Source organism: Thamnophis elegans, chromosome 11 (genome assembly GCF_009769535.1).
Source record: "Thamnophis elegans isolate rThaEle1 chromosome 11, rThaEle1.pri, whole genome shotgun sequence".
Taxonomy (NCBI): domain Eukaryota; kingdom Metazoa; phylum Chordata; class Lepidosauria; order Squamata; family Colubridae; genus Thamnophis; species Thamnophis elegans.
The window spans coordinates 19,599,900-19,621,656 of NC_045551.1; the positions used below are offsets into that span (position 1 = coordinate 19,599,900).

Here is a 21,757-nt window from a genome sequence, read left to right on the forward strand (position 1 = left end):
TTGTTTCTTTTTAGTACGATCAACCACTTTTAACCCTGGTTTTTAAATGATAAATTTTATGGAGTAAATTAGAATGTAAATTATATTACATTATATTAAATTCTATTTAAACAATCTTATTTTTACTGAGAATATGGAAGGCTTAAATACGGTTAAATACAGTTAATCAAGATAAAATATAGTTAATAATTACTTTGGAACAAGTGAGTATCAATAAAACCTTAATATGATTGCAAATACGATAATTTACCGAGTAGCCTTAGTGATATGGGTGGCTATATAACTGATTGATTGATGATTTCTTTTGTACAAATATGTAATAAAGTCACAAAGAAACAAGAACTGGTTAAATATATGTGTTATTTTGAAATATGTTTTAGTTAAAATAACTAAAGACATTGTGGCAGATGATGAATTAAATCAGGTATTTCATATTTTCATTAACTATTATGATTTGGATTAGCAAATAATGAATGGTGTTATTTTTAAAATGACTAATTATTTTTATGTTTACAGACAGTTGGAAAAAGAATGCCCACAGCTACAACAGTCCAGGAGGCAAGAAAAAATGAACTGGATAGCAGAACAAAGAGTAAGTCTTCCTTTTTTTTTTAGTGCATTCTGGTTGAAGAAATTTGGGGACACACTATAGAAGTGCAAACTACCCAAATAAGTGATGCTCTATGACAGGATAACATCAGAGGGAACTGCTTAATTTTGCAAGATTTTATATAGGGAACATTTTTATAGGAGAATTTTCTGGTGAGAAGGAAATATTGTGAGAGATTTTAACATTTTAAAGTGAAACAAATAGGAAATAATGAAAAACTTCCTTAGCTCAAATGTATAATGTCATGGGATCATGTGACTACAATATGTACTAGGCAAAATCACAATTCCTTTAAGGAGGCATTGACCTGCTGTGAACTACCTTTTTTACTTTTCACTCTGAAGCAGAATATTCTCAATTTTAATTGAGAGTTACATCCTCAAAGGCTGATAACAAATTAAGCAAATAGGCTGGTTCATGCAAGAATATACTAAAAATACTATGACTAAGAACACTATAATACTGTATTTACTACTAAGATAACAGAACCATGCATTTCAGTCTTACATTTTTCAGTTGATTCTGTCACTTCTGATTCTGAATGGCAGCACAAGGCATCTCTTAAAAATAGTTTAAGCTTAATAAAATGCAAAGTTTGGATATGGAGCATTGCCTCCTTCCTAGGACTGTGACAGGGTGACTGATTGGCTTTGTGCCTAAGACAAGAGTCTTCTGTTTTCTAGCCTAATACCTTAATTACCATACCAAATTGGCTCTTGTACCTGTAGTCAATTCCTAAATTACCAAAGAAATTTATTGAATATAATTTTTAATTGTAAGAGGGACATAGTATTACAGCATAATATTATACTGTTATTTTTGTATAGCAATCTGATTACCATTTCCTTTGTTTGTTTGTTTTTATTTACTTATTTTCCACCTTTATTATTTCTATAAATAACTCAAGACAGTAAAGTAAACATATCCAACACTCTTTCCTTCTCCTATTTTCCTCACAATAACAAGTCTCTGAGGTGAGTTGGCTGATAGAGAGTGACTTGCCCAAGCTCACCTAGCTGGCTTTCACGACTAAGGTAGAAATTGAACTCATGGTCTCTTGCTTCTAGCCTGGTGCTTTAACCACTAGACCAAACTGGCTTTAATGGTTCTTACATATTCTTCATTTGATCCTGGGAATTTAAATCCAGAATATTTTTCTGTTCTAATGAAATAATCTAGTGCACAACAATATAGTACATTTAAGGAGTGCAAGAGCACTGTTTAAAGTGATATATACTATTTGGAATGTCCCTTCGATTTCATTTTCCATGTTAAGTTCACCTTAAGAATTTTGACCAATGACAAAAAACTTCAACATCAATAGAACAATTAAATATTCCAAAGACTTTAATCCAAATCAAATTATTAGCAGTATTATTATTCTAAAAGAACATCATTTCTTCCTTCAGTAACATGCTGGGGTCATTTGACTTGAGGAGCCCATCTTGCAGTGTATTGTCAACTATTTTATATTTTCTATCATGTGGTTTTCTTGGCAAAATACAGAAGTGATTTGCCATTACTATTCACATACAATATGATTTGATACTTTTGCTTTTATTACTAAATATATTCCATTGGATTGCTGTTGCCCAATACAAGTGCCTGTGTGCTTCAGCTTGGCACCTGACATGTCCTTCATGTTTTGGGTGACCATACTGAGATTCCATACTGTTGGGATACCCACTCAGCATTCTTCACCCATCCTACTGTCACCCCTATTAATCAGCAGCACAGCATGATGTGGGGTTGGGTATCTATGATACTAACCTACAAATACTGTTTAATCCTTGAGTTAAAACAGTTCACTTAGTGACTGTTCAAAGTTATGCAATAATCCCAAGTGTTTATAACACAGTCCCGAAATTATGAATGTTGCAGCACCACGGCAGTCATTCACCCTTATGAACAACCACAGTGGTATTGCAACATTCACCCTACCTATTCCCCGCTACCGGGACTCTACAATTGCTTGCCCGCTCCCATCCTGTCATGCCAGACTCACGTACCTTGCAAAGATCTTGATGTTGATCCTGTGTGCTGTGGTCTCTTTAAGAGTAGGATGCTTCCAGCTTGCAAACATTTTGCTCAGAGACTGGAAGCTTCTGGGTGCCATGGTCTTGTGGGACTTCAGGCCACGAGATCACAGCCCCCAAAAGCTTCCAGTGTCTGTGCAAAACATTTGCAAGCTGAAGGAACACTTTGAAGGAGCAAAATTGTGCTGCATCAAAGTGTCCCATTGGCTTGCCAACATTTTACACACAGACTGGAAGCTTCTGGGCACTGTGATCTCACGAGATTTTAGGCCACAAGATTAGCAATTCATGTTACATCAATTTGAATGTATAGAGTTTTGTGAGAAGTTTATGAACATGATTAAGACAATATACTCCAAACAAATGGCAAAAGTGATAGTGAATGGGGACTTGACGGCAAACTTTAACATTAAAAAAGACACGACAAGGATGTCTGCTGTCCCCATTACTATTTATATTAACACTGGAAGTATTAAATAGAGGTATTAGACAGGATCCAGAAATAAAAGGCTTGGAAATAAAAAGAGAAAAATATACATTACAAGCATTTGCAGATGACCTGGTATTTATTTTAGAAGAACCATTGGAATCTGGCCCTAAGTTAATCGAAAAAATTGAGGAGTATGGAGAAGTATCAGGGCTGAGAATAAATAAATAATGAAAATACTAGCTAAAAATCTTACAGATAAGCAGAAAAAATGAACTGACAAAGAAAATAGGCCTTCAGGTAGTTAAAAAAAAGTAAAATATTTGGGAATTTATCTAACAGCTAGATGTGCACCTATTAAAGAAGATAACTATATAAGGTTAGCATAACAAATTAAACTTGATCTGGAGAATTGGGAAAAAATGCAATTGTCAATGATAGGAAGAATAGCAACTATAAAAATGAATATTCTACAGACGCTACTGTTTTAAAATTAGAGAAAAAAATACTTTGATAAGAAATGCAATAATTTTGAAATATGTTTGGCAAGGGAAAAGAGCGAGAATAAGACTGAAAATGTTACAAGACTCAAAGAATAATGGGGGCTTTGGATTGATGGATTGGGAGCTTTATTATAGAGAGAGAGATTTAGAGATTTTATTAATATTTGTAGGCCGCCCTTTTCCCTGAGGGGACTCAGGGCGGCTCACATAAAATCAGGGAGGGGGAATACAAACATTGACATAGAGACATATAATAAAATAGCAAGCAACATACATTCATCATTCGGGAGGGGCGCCTATCCTTGTCCCCAGGCCTGACGGGCTAGCCAGTTCTTAAGGGCTGTGCGGAAGGCCTGGACGGTGGAGAGGGTACGAATCTCCACGGGGAGCTCGTTCCAAAGGGTCGGGGCTACTACTGAGAAGGCCCTCCTCCTTGTAGTTGCCAGCCGGCACTGGCTGGCCGATGGAATACGGAGGAGGCCTAATCTATGAGATCTTATTGGTCGCAGGGAGGTAATTGGCAGAAGGCGGTCTCTCAAGTATCCAGATCCACTACCATGCAGGGCTTTATGGGTGACTAATAACACCTTGAAGCGCATCCGGAGATCGACAGGTAGCCAGCGCAGCTCGCGGAGGATAGGTGTTATGTGGGTGAACCGAGGTGCACCCACGATCACTCGCGCGGCCGCGTTCTGTACTAGCTGAAGTCGCCGGATGCTCTTCAAGGGCAGCCCCATGTAGAGCACATTGCAGTATTCCAGCCTAGAGGTCACAAGGGCCCGAGTGACTGTTGTGAGAGCCTCCCGATTCAGGTAGGGTCGCAACTGGCGCACCAGGCGAACCTGGGCGAATGCCCCCCTGGTCACAGCCGTCAAGTGGTGGTCAAACGATAGCTGTGGATCCAGGAGGACTCCCAAGTTGCGAACCCTCTCTGAGGGGTATAGAATTTGACCCCCCAGCCTGAGTGATGGAATATTGATTGAATCTTTGGGAGGGAAGCACAACAGCCACTCGGTCTTTTCTGGGTTGAGCACAAGCTTGTTAACCCTCATCCAGTCCATAACGGCCTCAAGGCCTCGGTTCATCACGTCTGCCGCTTCATTGAGTTGGCACGGGGCGGACAGATACAGCTGGGTATCGTCCGCATATTGATGGTATCTGATCCCGTGCCTGCGGATGATCTCTCCCAGCGGTTTCATGTAGATGTTGAATAGTAGGGGGGATAAGACCGAGCCCTGAGGCACCCCATAAGTTAGGGGCCTAGGGGACGATCTCTGCCCCCCCACTAACACCGACTGCGACCTGTCCGAGAGGTAGGAGGAGAACCACCGCAACACGGTGCCTCCCACTCCCACCTCCCGCAGTCGTCGCAGAAGGATACCATGGTCGATGGTATCGAAAGCCGCTGAGAGGTCAAGGAGGACCAGGATGGAGGAATGTCCTCCATCTCTGGCTCTCCAGAGATCATCGGTCAATGCGACCAAAGCGGTTTCTGTGCTGTAACCGGGTCTGAAGCCTGACTGGAAGGGGTCGAGATAGTTTGCTTCCTCCAAGGACCGTTGGAGCTGGAAGGCCACCACCTTCTCAACAACCTTCCCAAGGAAGGGAAGGTTGGAGACTGGGCGATAGTTATTAAGAACAGCTGGATCCAGAGATGGTTTCTTTAGGAGGGGTCTCACCACCGCCGCTTTCAGTGCGGCAGGGAAGTTCCCCTCCCGAAGAGAGGCGGTAACAACCGCCTGGATCCAGCCTCGTGTCACCTCACTGCTGTTAGTAACCAGCCATGAGGGACACGGGTCCAGTACACAGGTGGAGGCACTTACAGCCCTCATGGCCTTGTCCACATCCCCGGGGGTAACATCCTGAAACTCAACCCAGAGATGTTCTACTTGATCCTCCTGTGCCTCGGCTGGAACTGCGGGGATGGAGTCCAAGTCTGACCGAAACCGAGCAATTTTGTCCGCTAAGAATTGGGCATAGTCCTCAGCTCTGCCCTGCAAGGGTTCCCCCGCTTCCCTTTTATTCAAAAGGGAGCGGGTTATCCTAAACAGGGCGGCTGGGCGGGACTCAGCGGACGCAACCAAGGTGGCTATGTGAGATCTTTTCGCTGCCCTAAGTGCCCTGGTGTATTCCTTGGTGCAGGTGGTTACCATTGCTCGGCTCGATTCGGACTTATCGGACCTCCATCGGTGCTCTAGGCATCTCCTCCGGCGCTTCATCTCCCGGAGTTCCTCGGTGAACCAAGGAGGTCTCCGGGATCCGCCGCCTCGGAGGGGCCGTAGTGGCGCAATCCGGTCGAGGGCCTCCGATGCTGCCGAGTGCCAAGCAGCAACCAGAGTCTCTACCGGACTGTGGGCGAAAGTATCAGGAATAACCCCAAGCTCCGTCTGGAACCTTAACGGTTCCATAAGTCGCCTGGGGCGGAACCACCTGGTCGGTTCCTCCTCCCTACAGTGGGGGTTTGGTCTCCGGAAGTCGAGCCTCAGTAGGCAGTGGTCTGACCACGACAGGGGTATGATGTCGTTACCCCTCAGACCAAGATCACAAATCCACTGCTCCGAGAGAAATACGAGGTCGAGCATGTGCCCCGCCGAATGGGTTGGGCCCCGAATTACTTGGGTCAAGCCCATGGCTGTCATGGAAGCCATGAACTCCTGCGCCCCATCAGAGTTTTCACCGAGCGACGGCAAATTAAAGTCCCCCAGGACCATCAACCTAGGGAACTCAATTGCCAGCTCGGCTACCGACTCGAGGAGCGAGGGGAGGGCTGCTGCAACGCTGTTGGGAGGCAGGTACGTTAACAGCAGACCCACTTGACCCTTGAGGTCCAACTTTATCAGCAGAGACTCACACCCGACAAGCTCCGGAGCAGGGACCCTACGAGGAACTAACGACTCCCGGATAACAACGGCCACACCCCCACCCCTTCCCTGGGCTCTCGGCTGGTGTAGCACCTGAAATCCTTCTGGGCACAGCTCTACAAGGGGGACTCCTCCCTCTGGGCCCAGCCAGGTTTCAGTAATACATGCCAGGTCTGCCCTCTCGTCTAAAATTAAGTCCCGGACGAGAGGAGCTTTATGTACCACAGACCTGGCATTTAGCGACAGCAGCCTGAGTCCAGGGTCCTGATCACTTGCGCCATCTGGTCTCGGAGTGGGACTCATAGGGCCGGAAGGAGGGATCTCTGTGATGTAGCGAACCCTCCTTCCCCGGTAATGGCCTGCCCTAAAGTCCCCGCCGTATCTGCCCCTCCCTGTTACGACCGTAATACCCCGACCCTCTCCCGTGTCTCTGGTCCCCTCAACCACCCCCATGGCCCCCGCATCTCCCGGCAGGTCCTCCGAATCATACATACCCATGCACTCCCCCAAACAGTCCCCACGTAAAAATTAAAAACACAAAAATTTACAACAATATGATAATAAAAAGTGGGACATTCATTCATCTCATACGTATCTCATGCATATCCCATACAAAGAGAGAAGAGAAAGATGAAAGAAAAGAAAGAAACTAAAATAGTAGCGCAGTTGATTAAAATTTAAGGTGCGAGTTCAGATGGCAAAGTTGGCTCTTAATGTTCGGAGTTAATGTTCGCAGCCAGGTCCAAAATTTCCTTCTGGGGGTAAAACCAGTATAATAGTGATGGTAACAGTCAGGGCTAAGAAAAACAGGATCACAGGCCCTAACTATATGGGTGAGGGAAGTCAGACAGTCAAAGTCCAGAATGGCAGGAAACCAATGTTGGTAAAAAAAGTAGCGTTGAAACCAATGTTGATGGAAAAGGCAGCGTTGGAGAAGATGGTAAAGATGGTGCTGATGGTATTGGGATAGAAGCTCCAAAGGGGCTATCAGTCTTCTGCACTAATTTGGGTGAAAGAATGGATAAATCTGAGAAATAGAAGATTGTTATTGCTGGAAGGACGTTTCCACCAAGTGGAATGGCATGCTTTCTTGTGGGATGGAAAAAATAAAATACATGAATACTTCCAAAAACAATTATGTAAGGAAAGCTCTACTCTTAACATTAAAAAGTTAAAGCAAAAAATATATGAAAATTCCAGTCTGGCTTTCCACAATGGAAGCACTGACACATCCAAATGTCATAAATTTGGAAAAAATGTAACATATTAAGATATTTTAAATGAGAAAGAGGAACTTAAAACTAAACGGGAATTACAAACAAAGGGTTGGACTTTTCATGGTGGCCACATTTGCAAATTCAATCAAGATATGTGAAAGATGTAAAAACATATAGTTTCTATAAAGAGCCAACAACACTTGATCAGATACTATTAGGAATGAATGAAAACTTAAAAAGAAAATATATAGCTATTTGTTAAGCTTTAAATGAAGATGAACAAGTGAAAGAAACAATAATAGCATAGGCAAAATATTTTGGATTTACTACAGAACTAGAAATATAGAAAAAACTCTGGGATAGAAATTATAAATTGACAACTATGTACAAGGAAAACTTATATAAAATGTTTTACAGGTGGAAAACAAAGATGTTTAAAAACATATCCACAAAATGTTGGAAATGTAACTACACACCACGCTCATATTACCATATGTGGTGGACATGTCTAAAGGCAAAAAAAAATTGGACAAAAATACATACATGGCTAGAGAAAATGATAAAACAACATATATACCAAAAACTAGAAATATTTTTGTTAGGTATACTGCCAGAAAAATATGATAAAGGGAAGGTATATTTAATATTACATGTTCTGACAGCAGCGAGAATTGTATTTGCACAACACTGGAAAAATGAGGAAACTCCTGCAGAGGAAAATATAATTAGAAAAATATTAGACTGCGGAAATGAATAGGCTAACATTAAAGATAAAGGACAAAGAAGACACAGGATACTTTTTAACTTGGGATTTGTTTTACCAATGGTTAGATAATAAAGGTAGAAATTAGAAATTGGAAGAATATTATTATATATAAGTAAAGAATGTTATTACTGTTATTACCATATATTTGTAAATTGACTCAGACAATTTTACATGTAGAAATAAAAAACTAAAAAAATGAATTGGAAATCTTATTGTGGTAGTGATGAACACATTAATGCTAAGTTTTATAAAACATTATTGAAACTGAATTTGAAAAGTGAACATGTAAAACATATAATTCAGTGGGCAAGGAACTTTGGGTATAATGTGATGCTTGAACAATGGGAGAATATGTGGATTTAAAATTCACATGAAACTATAATTTAATTTTTTTAATAAGATGATGTATCACTGGTATTTAACACCAGACAAGTTATCTAGAATATATAAAGGTATTTCAAATGAATGTTGGAAATATAAATGTAAAGAAGGAATCTTTATCATTTATGGTGGATATGTGATAAAGCAAAGAAATATTGTAGTAGGATATATTTTCTAATACAGAAAATTCTTAAAGTGAAGATAAAGATAAAACCAGAAACTTTTCTTTTGGGCTTAATGGAAAAAGACTTGGGGAAAAAATTGGAACTCTAATCTTATATATGTTGACGGGAGCAAGACTACTGTATGCACAAAAATGGAAGGATATTTTTATTCCCACCATGGATGAATGGCCACAAAAGTTGATGGAGTTAGTAGAGATGGCTAAATTGACTGTTTTGATCAAAGAAAAGAATATAAGTACTTTTGTTTCTACTTGGAAACTGCTTCTGAACTTAAAATGAAATTTTGATTTGGGGTTTTACTGATTAGATTGATTTGTCATTATAGAAATGACTAGTTTCTATAGTTGATGTTGTGGCGAGAATGGCTGGAAAATAGTGGAGCTTTACCTGGCTCCGTGAAATGCAGCCGACAACTGCTTGCTGGGAGACCCTATGGGGTTAATCCTCCCTGAAGGGGAAGTGAAGAAAGAAGAGGCACTGTGAGAGGTAGCAGGAGAGATCACAACTCTCCTGCTGAACCCTGAAGCTTTTTCTATCTATGCCACGACAAGAAGAGGAGGCAGCCTAAGATGACTGCCACAAAGCCAGGATAGCAGATGACCATCTAAGCACAGTGCAGGAGCGGACTTTGGTGAACAGGGTGTGAACTGGGTGAGAAGAATTCTTTCTATTCAAATTTTAACCCCAAAGAAATTCAGAGGAACTATTGACTTAGAGCTATTTGTTAAATGGCGAATAAGCACTTTGGAAAGTGATTAAGTGATTAACCGGAAGGAGGAGATTTGAGAGAGGAAAAAATTCATTCTTTAAAAATACAGAAAACTGGACTCTCAAAGTGAGAAGACGTGCTATTGAGAAGACATTTTAAAATGCTGGAACTATGGATTAAAAATATTAACACTGCTTTTTCACTTGAATTAGAATTTGAAATATAATTTAAAATCAGATGTCTCAATAACAATATTGTGAAGTAGGTAGCACCATCAGCTGGCGAGAGGAAAAATATACAAGCCTGAGAAGAACCATTTAAAAAGACTGTGAAAACACTTATTGGATTACATTCAACTACCCTAAGATTACTGAAGACTTGAATATTTAAATAAGATCTTCAATTAAAAGACCTTTGCATGTTATGTTATATGATTGAATTCACAAAAGTGATTTGAGGAGGTTTGGATAACCCTCTGGTTGATTTAAATGGATTTGACTGATTACTTATGAGATATAAAGAATTGTGATTTATATAAGCTCAGCTTTAAACAAATGGTTCATGGACTTTTGGCTAGAAGTGCGATATACTAAAATAAAATACACAACATAAGCCGGTAGAATCAAGGAGAAGAACATAGGAGGCAAGTAGATGGTATTATTAACATGCTCAAATAATATAATGACTACCAGTGAAATAATAAAATTAATAATATAAATATTAATAATAAAATTAAACAACGAGCAATTAATGAAAGAATATATTTTAATATAAGCATGTGTATTAAAAGTAGAATTACATGAATGGGATGAATAGAAGGTATATGAATAGATCTACCCTATATGTTTAAATGATATTGTGATTGATATTAGAATTGTATATTGAATCACTGAACAATGAAAGAATAAAGGATGAAACTTTAATATATACAGATTTGAAGAGTTAAATAAGGGAAATATGAATAATAAAATAGATGGAAGATGGAAGACAGAAAACAAAACGTCTTTGAATACAATGGTGACATGAATAAAAGTTAGAACAGAAATAGAAATAAGAGGGGAATAACTATATACAGTATTATATATATGTATATGTATGTGTGTGTGTGTGTGTGTATGTATGTATGTGTGTGTATGTGTATGTATGTATATATATATGTATGTATGTATGTATGTATGTATGTATGTATGTATGTATGTATGTATATATATATATATATATATATATATATATATATATATATATATATATATATATATATATATATATATATATATATATATATGAGAGATATATTAACTTGTTGCAAAATGACCCAGCTACAAACCCGTAGCAGCCCACCCCTGGTCAACCCACTCATTACACAGTCCATAAAAAAATGTTGGTTGTTAAAGAAAAACTGTAAATAAAACATATATCAAAAAAAGAAAAAAAGAAATGGCTGGTTTATACTATTATGGATGAGTAAAAAGTTGAGGTTCAGTGTTAATGCCTTATTCTACTGAAATATAGGGAAACAGAAGTGAACACCTTTTTTTTCTTTTTTCCCTCTCTTCCACACTTCTCTCTTCCCCTTCCCTTTCCCTTTGTGTCCTACTATATGCTTTTGTATATTTGTATTTCATACTATAAACTAATAAAAAAAATATATGGAGATTCGTTCTTCCTCCATTTCTCCTCCAAAACAGAATATAAACTGAAAACACATATTTAAAGTGTATTTTTCTTTTATTTCTTTATTTTTTCTTTAAAATTTCTTCTTCCAAATTTCTTTAAAATGTGGACTGTTACATGATTTTATTCTCATATGAAATGGAATAATATGGTCAAATTCTTAAGAATTTGAGTGCATTTATATTCTTTATAAACCAGAATATTCATAAAAGTATTGAAGAAATTCCCCCACTTTCTATTTGTAAAGATTCTTCCTCATAGCATCAAATTCAGGAAGAGAGCAGTGCTGCCATAAAGCAAGGTTTAACAAAACATTTCCAACTAGTGTTGTAACTTAATCGCTATTTTTGCTGAAATCTTCATTGCTGTTTATTGAAAATTATTTTAATATAAATCTTGACCTAGCAAGTTTGATTTCTTCACATTTACTTCTGAAGTTGTTGAAATGTATTGAAATGTACTTTTCCTTTTAGTGAAGGAGTATTGCAAAGTTATATTTCCTTATGAAGCACAGAATGAAGATGAATTGACAATTAAAGAAGGTGATATTGTTACTCTTGTCAATAAGGTAATTATACAATTTTTGTTTACAAGCAGTCACACCATTTTATAGAAAAACACTGTATTGGATGAACTAATCAAACTGAGTAATTTGTTTGAGCATGATGCCAAATGTTTGAAGAGTTTATATAATGAGAAAATATCACAGTGTCCAAAGTGGGAGAACAGACTGAAACTGGGTGAACTTTTCTTTATGCATTACAAACAAGTAATTGAACTCTACTATATGGAAGAACCATTAGTTCCCAGCTACGTATATTATTGAAGATAGTTGGAGGATTTTTTGTTACTTTTAAAATAAAATATGGAATTAATTAGCTAATAATTTACTATCAGAATTTAGAACAGCCTATCAAATCAATTATCTGGAGACACAAATCTTGTTCAAGGATACCCAACGTGGTTCAATAAGAGAAGATCTATTAATGAATCTATTAGAGCTTTTTAAATATGTGAATAAACATATTAATAAGAACAAGCCATTAGATATAATCTAGTTAGATTTTCAAAACATTTTTGACAAAGTCCCCTGTCAACAACTTCTCAGGAAGTTTAGTAGCCATGGAATAAAAGAGCAGGCTGTCTTGTGGATGAGCAATGGCTAAAGAGTATTAAACAGGAATAAATAAGCATTTCTCATTATTGAAGTATGTAACTAGTGGGTTCCCAAGGTTCTGTTCTTAGAATGGACGTTTCTAACTTTGATCTGGAATTGGGCATCACTAATGGAATAATTTGCTGATTACACTACATTGTCCAGAGTGATAAAAACAAAAAGAGGTTACAAAGAATTCCAAGGTGATGTCTGCACATTAGGGGACTAGGCATCAAAATGGCAGATGTCATTCAGTTGACATATTAGTGCCAAAAATATAAACTATACATATAAATAAATGGGATCAGAGCTAAGCAGTGATTGATGAGGAAAGAGTAATGATGTCAGCCTCTGTTTTGCTGCTTGCTTTTGGTTGCCATTGAAATGGGGAGGGGGGCATGGTATTTGGGTGTGGGAAATATTCTGTGCAGGAGAGACTATAAGAAGGGAGTTGTTCTCACCATCTACTGCGCATGTGGCAGGGAGAGGAGTTTCCCGCCAAGGCCAACTGTCCGGCATACCAACCTGATGATGATTTTTGAAGATGTCTCCCACATGACACCTGTGGAGTAATTGGATTGGACTATGGGCTGGGGTTACCAAGTGGAGGAGAATAGGTCATACATTGATATCTATGTTTGTGTGCGCTTTTGTCTCAGATCCAGCTTTACTTAGCTACTATCTACTTATAACCAGTAAAAGTAGTCTTAATTCTGCAAAATGGAGTTGAATGGTTTTTTTTTCTTGGTTATTAAGTGAAGCAGCCCTGACAAATGATAAACAGTTCACTGAAGGTGTTGACTATGTTTTGTTTTTCAAACTTGGCATCATGTTAGCTCCAATATGTTTATTTGTCTATTTATAATTTTTACATTGATTGACTCCCAGCAATTCTTCACAGACTGTGTGTGTGTGTGTGTGTGTGTGAGAGAGAGAGAGATAATTTACATAATTATAAAGACTGTAAATATCAATGTAAGTCAGTAGCGTGACCATATCTGACTATTGTATGCAGTTCTAGTTATTGTATCTCCAAAGGTATGTAATGGAACTAGAGAACATTCAGAGGAGAGCAGTTGAGATGATGAGGAGGAGGAGTTTTGTTTGGAGCTTTTTTAGTTTAGAAAGGAGGGGATGTGATTGAGGTACATAAAATTAGGCACTTGTGGTTAAAGTGGATAAGAAAAGTTATTTTCTCTTTCTCGGAATACTAGAACCAGATATTACCCACTGAAATGGCATCTTGGAAGAAACGGTACAAATGATTATGTTATACACAAAGCATAGTAAATTGCTACCATGAGATGTGATGCTGGCTACCGGCCTGACTGGCTTAAAAATAAAAAAAAAAGATTAGACTGAGTCATGGAAGTCTTGAGGATCATTAGCTATTAGCTTTAAGGACAATGTGACTGCTTCTGAAGGATATTTGTTGGGAGACTAGTGAACTTCCTAGGGCAAGTTGCTGGCCACAGTGAGAACAGGCTGCAAAAACAAAGCAAAATCTTCACTATCCACCAGTGAGAACCATCAATTAACCATGAATTATATTATACACTTTGACCTTAAAGAATTCTAAACCACAACTTTGTTTTGGATACAAAAATTGAATGGAGGGCTTATTTATACAAATCCAGTCCTAATGATTAGTCTTCTCTTTCCTACTAACTTGTTAAATATAGCAATAAAAAATTTGGATAGGAGGATCATTTTGTTGTCCTTTTTAAGTCATAGGTAATTAGGGATCCTTGCTGATCTATTTTAAGCCACCAAGATACCTGTCAGTAAATCCAAGTTTCCATTTGGTTGGAACTACAGCAATAATAATTTACTTATTTAATTATCTTTAGAGAATCAATTTGCTGTACTGTTTAAGATTCCAGGCTACATTTGATGATGATGTACCATCAAGTAGTTTTTGAGCTCTAGAAACCAAGTTTATCTTATCCCTGCATGCATTTTTACAGACCAATTTGACTACTTTATCTAGCATGCTGAGCTCCAAACAAGCCATTGAATGGCAGCAAATAAATTGTTTTGAGTATTTATTTTCACCATATACCTTCTAGTGATCAATCATAGTTTGCAGGTCATATATGTTAGTTCCAATGTAGCACTTTGGGAGAGGAGGAAGAGAAAGCTACCTTCAGTAAACGGAGAATATTTTCAAAAAAAAACCCAGAATCCAGAGATCTGTTTTCTTCTCCACCTTTAAAATAATCATATTTTTATAGTATCCTATCTCAATGATGCTTTTTTGAAATGCAACTGGACTTTTTTGGATTTTTTTCCTTTGAAAACATTTTGCTTCTCTTTGTCTTTGTCTTTGTCTTTGTCTTACTCCTTTGAAGTGTGTATGGAGATTAGTCATCTAGGTCATGGTTGTCCCAAAGGTGCTTTTTCAAAAAGCAACTGGACTTTCTTGTTTTGGACAGAGGACCAGTGGTTTGAAAGAGGTCATCTGTTTTAAGATTGAATAGCAATAGCAATAGCAATAACAGTTAGACTTATATACCGCTTCATAGGGCTTTCAGCCCTCTCTAAGCGGTTTACAGAGTCAGCGTATTGCCCCCAACAACAATCCGGGTCCTCATTTTACCCACCTCGGAAGGATGGAAGGCTGAGTCAACCCTGAGCCGGTGAGATTTGAACCGCCGAACTGCAGAACTGCAGTCAGCTGAAGTAGCCTGCAGTGCTGCATTTAACCACTGCGCCACCTCGGCTCCTTCAATGGAGGGAAAGAGATATAACATCACCTATCTCCTGTTTACAATTGCAATCCTTGCAATTAGCAGTCTTAATATGGTCCCATACTCATTTACACTGATTCAGGTGACTCTGAGGATACAGATAAGCTCTCAAGTGTCCTCAATGACTCTCGGAGAATTAACAACTGATCTTCAGAATGCTAACAACCAGATGACTACAAAGAACAACATATTTCCATTCCCCACTCTTAAGCTAGAACTGAAAAAAGAGAAATAACATGAATAACTGAAATAACTGAAAAAAACTTCATGGATGAGAAGCAAAAAGTTTTCAAAGGAAAAAAACAAGAAAGTCATGTTGCCTTTTGAAAAAAGCACCTTTGAGACAACCATGACCTGGATGATTGAGAATCTTCATAGAAAGTGCAACGTGCTGATACACAGCTTTTATTATTATAGTTTATTTTATTATCAATCTCTTTAGCTATCAGTTATATAACTAGATCAGTGGCATTAAGAGTTATATAGCTAGATTCTGTAATAGTGTCAACTCTGAAGCTGACCTGACCTGAGCCATATTGGAACTTCAATGTTTCCACATTGGAGCTGAGGGATAGGGAGGAGGGATTAGAGACAGAGAGGTTTGTGTAGCAAAAATAAAATACTTTCTCTTGAGAACCAAAGACATTCTCACTCCTGGACTGTGAAAGAAGGAGGGAGGTCTCCAGATGACTAGACAGTGCCTTGATTGGACCATGTGACTGATAGTTTGGGGTTTTCTCTTTTAACTAGGTGAAAACCGCAGAAACCTTAAGAGTCGATTTTCACCACATATGTGCCAATATGATATTTCCAAATAAAAGTATTCTTTGAGGAATCTACGATAAATGCCTCAGAGTCTTGCTTGCTATGGATTTATTACTTGAAACCCTGACAAATAGTGGGTCTACTTATTTTGTAATAATCCAATGTTTCAGAAAATGAAGAATGAGAATGGCAGTAAGATATTTCATATACTGGTAAGAACAGCACATTGCATATGGCAAAAATTCCACTTTCTAAAGTAAGTGCTATGACTTTCAGGTCAAAATAATTTTACAGAAATGTGATGTAAACGTATCATAACTACTGTTTCAAGATACTTGTCTGTTTATTGTCAATTCGCAAGAAAATAGAATAATTGTCATTCAATATATTCTTTTCTCTTATGTATCATAGGATTGCATTGATGCTGGCTGGTGGGAAGGAGAACTTAATTGTAAAAGAGGAGTATTCCCTGATAACTTTGTAAAACTATTACTTCCTGATTTTGAAAAAGAGGTAGGAGCAACTTTGTATTGCAAATTATTATAAAGCAAATTAACTTTTCATCATTTACAAATGTGACCCAGCTAAACCATAATAAAACATTCAATTTTTAAAAAAAATCATATTTAATGGCAATAACTGTAAAACTATACAAAGTTTTATAAAATAAAATCTGCATATTAGCATTCTAAAAATAATAACAAATATTTTTATATTTGATAAATATTCATATTTTATAGCATTATATGCCTATCAGGTGCCACCTTTCATTGAGTTTTCTCAGAACTCTTAAGACTTTATTCTGTGAAAGCTTCCATAAATTGGACATTCTAAATAAAACGTCTGGTTTTAAAAGAGAAAAAACAAGAACAGACAATGGATTTCCAATACATTTAATTCATTTCAACTCTGAAATCAGAGCTCTAATATCTGGATATGGTAATACATTATTCTAATGACATTATGCCTTAAAATAGCAATGGGAAAAAAACAGACTCTATGTAGTATATTACTTGCAAAGCTTACTTCCAAGGGGACTATTAATATTTTCTTACTAATGATACATAGCCTCATTGGATACCTTCAAAAATGGAAAAAAGTATTCCTTTTACTTCCTTTAGTATTTCTTTGTTAATAATCTTTTATTTATTCCTTTTCTTTTACTTTTAGAGACCTAAAAAGCCTCCACCTCCTTCAGCTCCTTTCAAACAAGGATCAGGTAATTTATGGTGTCTATAAATATGCTCTTAAATACACAACAATCCATTTGGAGTCTCTTAACATGGTCTCAACTACTGTATATATACCATACCATGTTAAATGGTTAAAGTTCAATTACAGGTAGTCCTCACATAGTGACCATTCAAAATTATAATGGACCTCCCCAGATATATTTATATTCCGACAACTTCCCCCCTTCACCCCTCCTATAGCCCTGCGATTGCTTGACGGCTCACTGTATAGTTATATCAACAGTATAGTTGACTGTTTCAATTATTCTATGGTGATGATACATTTGCCATCTTCTAGTTAAAGTAACATACGCCTTAATGATAGCTATTGCTTTGATAGAGTTTCTGTTGAAATTAAGTTCATTTGCATTTTAAATATCTTGATTTCATTCTAAGATTTTCACTTAGAATTATCACTTACTAGAAATGGAAAATATAGCTGTTCACTATTTTAATTATACATTTAATTATTAGTTCTCTTTGTTAAATAATTCACCTGTAATATTTCTTACTTCTTTTCTTCTACCATTGGACAGTTCTGTCATGGAACTTCTCTGTTATTTAGCTCCAGTAAATCATGTTCAATTAAATTCAGCATGCTTCTGTCATCATTACCCTAGCTCATATTCCTCCCAAACAATAAAAGAGAAGAAATATGAAATAAAGTCCTAAAACATGTTTCATGTAGTAAAATGTGTAGTCACTGGAAAGAGCAACAGACAAACAACTGTAAATATACTATTCTCTGTATTTTGAATCTTACTTTATATGCATAATTATGATTATAAGTAAAGGTTCACCCAAACTGTATGCTAATCTATGCATGCAATTTATTTTCTGCATTTGAATTAATCCACTAAATTTGTCTGGAAGGATGTTTTCAGGAGGCAGTTAGAAAGAGCATCTCTGTATTCTAATAAGCACAGGAAATACTGATTTAGCATGCTACACTTCATATCTGAATTGTGAAATTACAAAGACTTTTTTCAGCTTAATTCTCTTGCTCCTGCAATAGAGCAGATGACATTAATTAATTAATAATATGAGACATAAATGTGATTATGGGCATTTGAGCATCAGCTACAATAGAGATAAAATAAGCTTGGGGCAATTCTGAAATATTGCTGAACTCACTTATAAACTGACATCCAATAAGTATTACTGTGATGGATCATTGTCATATAAGCAAACCAAAGCAGTGAATATCCTTTTCCTGTAAAGTTCTATAGCAATGGTAATCACTTTTTGTGATTTTAAATTTTGAAATCTACTTAATTTGATATTTACTGTATCTGACACAATGAATCCAAATTTAACATAGTTTAATTGAAATGGAAATATTCCTAAATATAAACAGGTCTACGTGTGTAATCCATAGAGAAACAGTGTATCACATTTTAAGAGAAAAGCTACTAAATTAGCAGAGCAGAAAAAATAATTTTTATTGACTTCTTTTTAAGTATTTAACATTATGCTTTTTGATAGCTACTACAGATAGAAAGCATGAAATTAAAAAGGTTCCTCCTGAGAGGCCAGAATGCCTTCCTCATCGAACAGAAGAAAAAGGTAAGAATTGTACTTCTGTTTGAAAACCACCTTTATATTTTAATCTTTCACCCAAAGGACAAGTTACATTCAGAGAAATCTTAGAAAAATCTTTGTTGTATATAATTTCCGGAACAGAAATAAGGGAATTCCATATTGTAGCATGTAGAAATTAACTTGTGAGTGTGACACATATGCCCCCAGTTCCGTTGTGGCCCAAATTTTCCACTTGTATGATTACTTGGAAAATAGTGCTAGAAGCATCAGCAATTAAGTATGTTTCTGTGAGTTTCTCTTTTGTTTTTTTAAAACTTCATGTTATTTCTCTCTCTAAAAGAAAGCCCCAAATGTTAGATGAAATATAAATAAAGCTTCTTGAGAATATTCAAGGTTATTCCAATATAAAACTTTTGATTCTCCAGATATTGATCCAACAGAACCCAGATATAACCATAAAAAACTTTATTTCCATTCTGAAATTCATCACACAGCCGGATGTTTAGACTGGATTTGGCATTTTTATCCATCTATTGAGTCCTAATGAATTTATTAAACTTGTATGCTGCCAAACTCTCAATGACTCTAGGCAGCTAGCTATAATATACTTGCTGTGACAATAAATCAATTGCTAGGGTTTTTTTCTTTTTGGTGACTATTGTAGCTATTGCATATGATCATTTGGCTTAAAAATGTCTTTATTCTTTTGGATTGAAAATTGATTTGAAGAAAGACCAGAGAGAGAACAAAAAGCATTAGATTTACAGAAGCCTTCTGTTCCTGCTATACCACCCAAGAAACCTCGACCACCAAAAACAAACTCTTTGAACAGACCTGGTACGTTGCCACCAAGAAGACCAGAAAGACCAGTTGTGCCTCTGATTCAAACAAGGTATTTGAGTTATTCATTTGTTTTTAACTACAATGATTTTCTGTTTGCAAGTTGATATCAACTTTTTATTTTTCTGATTGCCAGATCAGTATTATCTCCTGGTGACTGCCTAAATTAGTCCCTGCAGGTTTCTTGGCAAGGCCTTTCAGAAATAGTTTTGCCATTGCCTCCTCCCTAGAGTTTTGAAAGAGTGACTGGCCCAAAGTCACGTAACTAGCTTTGTGCCTAAGCTGGTACTAGAACTCACAGTCTCCTGGTTTCTAGCCTGATATCTTAGTATAGTGACAATAAGTTGGCTCTCTCTAATTAACTAATTAATAACCATATAAGATTTTATTCAGGATGATCTGTTGTTAACTTGGCATTTTAGATTTCTTTGTGGTGCATTGATTACTGATGTTATTAAGTCCATCCACTTTGCTGCCAGTCATCCTTTTATTTTCTTCCATTCCCCCACCCATCCACCCACCCGCATTATAGCCTTCTCAAGAGTGCTGAGTCTTCACAAAATACATCCATAATATGGTAGTTTGAGCTTTATCATTAAACTATAAATGAAATAAAAACACTGGTTGATTGGAGTTGAGAAAAATTATCTTAATGCAATCTTTGATATGCTTTTATTGGTCATTATAGCTCTTGTGAAAATTCTGCATTGATTTTTTTTCTTAGCTATCAATATTATTCTCAACTCTAACACCAAGTTCAAAAGCATCAATACTCTTTCTTCAAAATCCAATTTGCTCACTAGTAGTGTTACAGGGAAAATCATTTTCGGCATGAATCTGATATTTCTAACTACAGCATTTGAATATCGTTTCGAAAGCCTTAATGGCTACCAAGGATATATTGTGTACTACATTAAGTACATCAAATATATAATGCAATAGAAAATGTTAAACAATGTAATGTAGACTTATATGTATTACTTATTGTTTCCAGTTAGACTTTTTGTGATAAAGAATTGCATAGAATTACATTGAGGTAAGATGGGTAAATTTAATAAATAAAAAACAAGCAAATAAAAAAATAGCCTTGGTTTCTTTTGGGGAATCTTACAAGATTCTTGTCTTTAGAAAAAGCAGTTAAAATTAATTAATAAAATAATTTTATAATTTATACAATATAAATACCTTTAACAATCTTTATTGTTTCTGAAATTACCTACAGTGTTTAACTAATAGGATATATCTGCTTCCATGAACATTAGGTATGTCTATTATTACTGCTAATATTGGTATCATTTAAAAATGAAATCAGTCAGTGGTGGGATTCAAAATTTTTTACTACCAGTTCTGTGGACGTGGCTTGGTGGTCATGTGAGTGGGGGGTCAACTCAATGTCACTCCCACCCAGTCACATGACCACCACCGCCAGCCACACCTACTGAGGTTTTATGGCTCCTTGTTTTCTGTGGGAAATGGGTAATGTGACTGATTGGGCATAGCCAACTTGATTGGTCTCATCCTTAGGAAATTTCTCCTTAGTCCAACTCTCAATAAAATAGCCCAATAAAATAGCACTGTTCCAATATTTAGAATAGAATAGAATAGAATAGAATAGAATAGAATAACAGAGTTGGGAAGGACCTTGGAGGTCTTCTAGTCCAAACCCCTGTGTCAGCGTTCCATATATCATCCAGAATTAAATCAGAGTTCAAGACATAACTTTAATCAAAGTTCCAATTTAATAAGACAGACATGTTGGCACATCTGTGGAAACCCGAATCTGAAGGCTTCCTGGGTTTCCACCCAATTGAAAGTTCATGAACTTGTCCCCACACCCACAAGTCCATCACATGGTCCAATCTTCCTCTGCCACCCTGGCATTTCCACCCACCTAGTTCCGGTCAGATGCAGAGGTGCAGAGACAAAGAATGACCTTGATTTCTAAAAAGGATTTTTTTATTTTGAAAACAAACACATTCTACTCCTACCCCCCTCCCAATTCCCCACTAATGAAACAGCATAGTAAAGAAAGAGAGAGAGAGTGTGGCAGGCCACAGATCCTAAAATGAATATGATTGCAAGCCTGACAGGCAGCCTCTCCTC

The 21,757-nt window shown here is 36.9% G+C and overlaps 1 protein-coding gene across 5 annotated transcripts in view; it reads left to right on the forward strand.

The window, feature by feature from the left end:
* Window positions 1-21,757, forward strand: part of SH3KBP1 (SH3 domain containing kinase binding protein 1) — a 206,266-nt gene that overhangs the window by 140,982 nt on the left and 43,527 nt on the right. For all 5 annotated transcript variants that reach the window (XM_032226591.1, XM_032226592.1, XM_032226594.1 and 2 more), the window contains 6 exons: window positions 517-592; window positions 11,843-11,937; window positions 16,452-16,553; window positions 17,211-17,259; window positions 18,758-18,838; window positions 19,544-19,706. In XM_032226591.1, coding sequence (XP_032082482.1) covers window positions 517-592; window positions 11,843-11,937; window positions 16,452-16,553; window positions 17,211-17,259; window positions 18,758-18,838; window positions 19,544-19,706 — 566 coding nt within the window. The remainder of the gene's footprint in view (window positions 1-516; window positions 593-11,842; window positions 11,938-16,451; window positions 16,554-17,210; window positions 17,260-18,757; window positions 18,839-19,543; window positions 19,707-21,757) is intronic.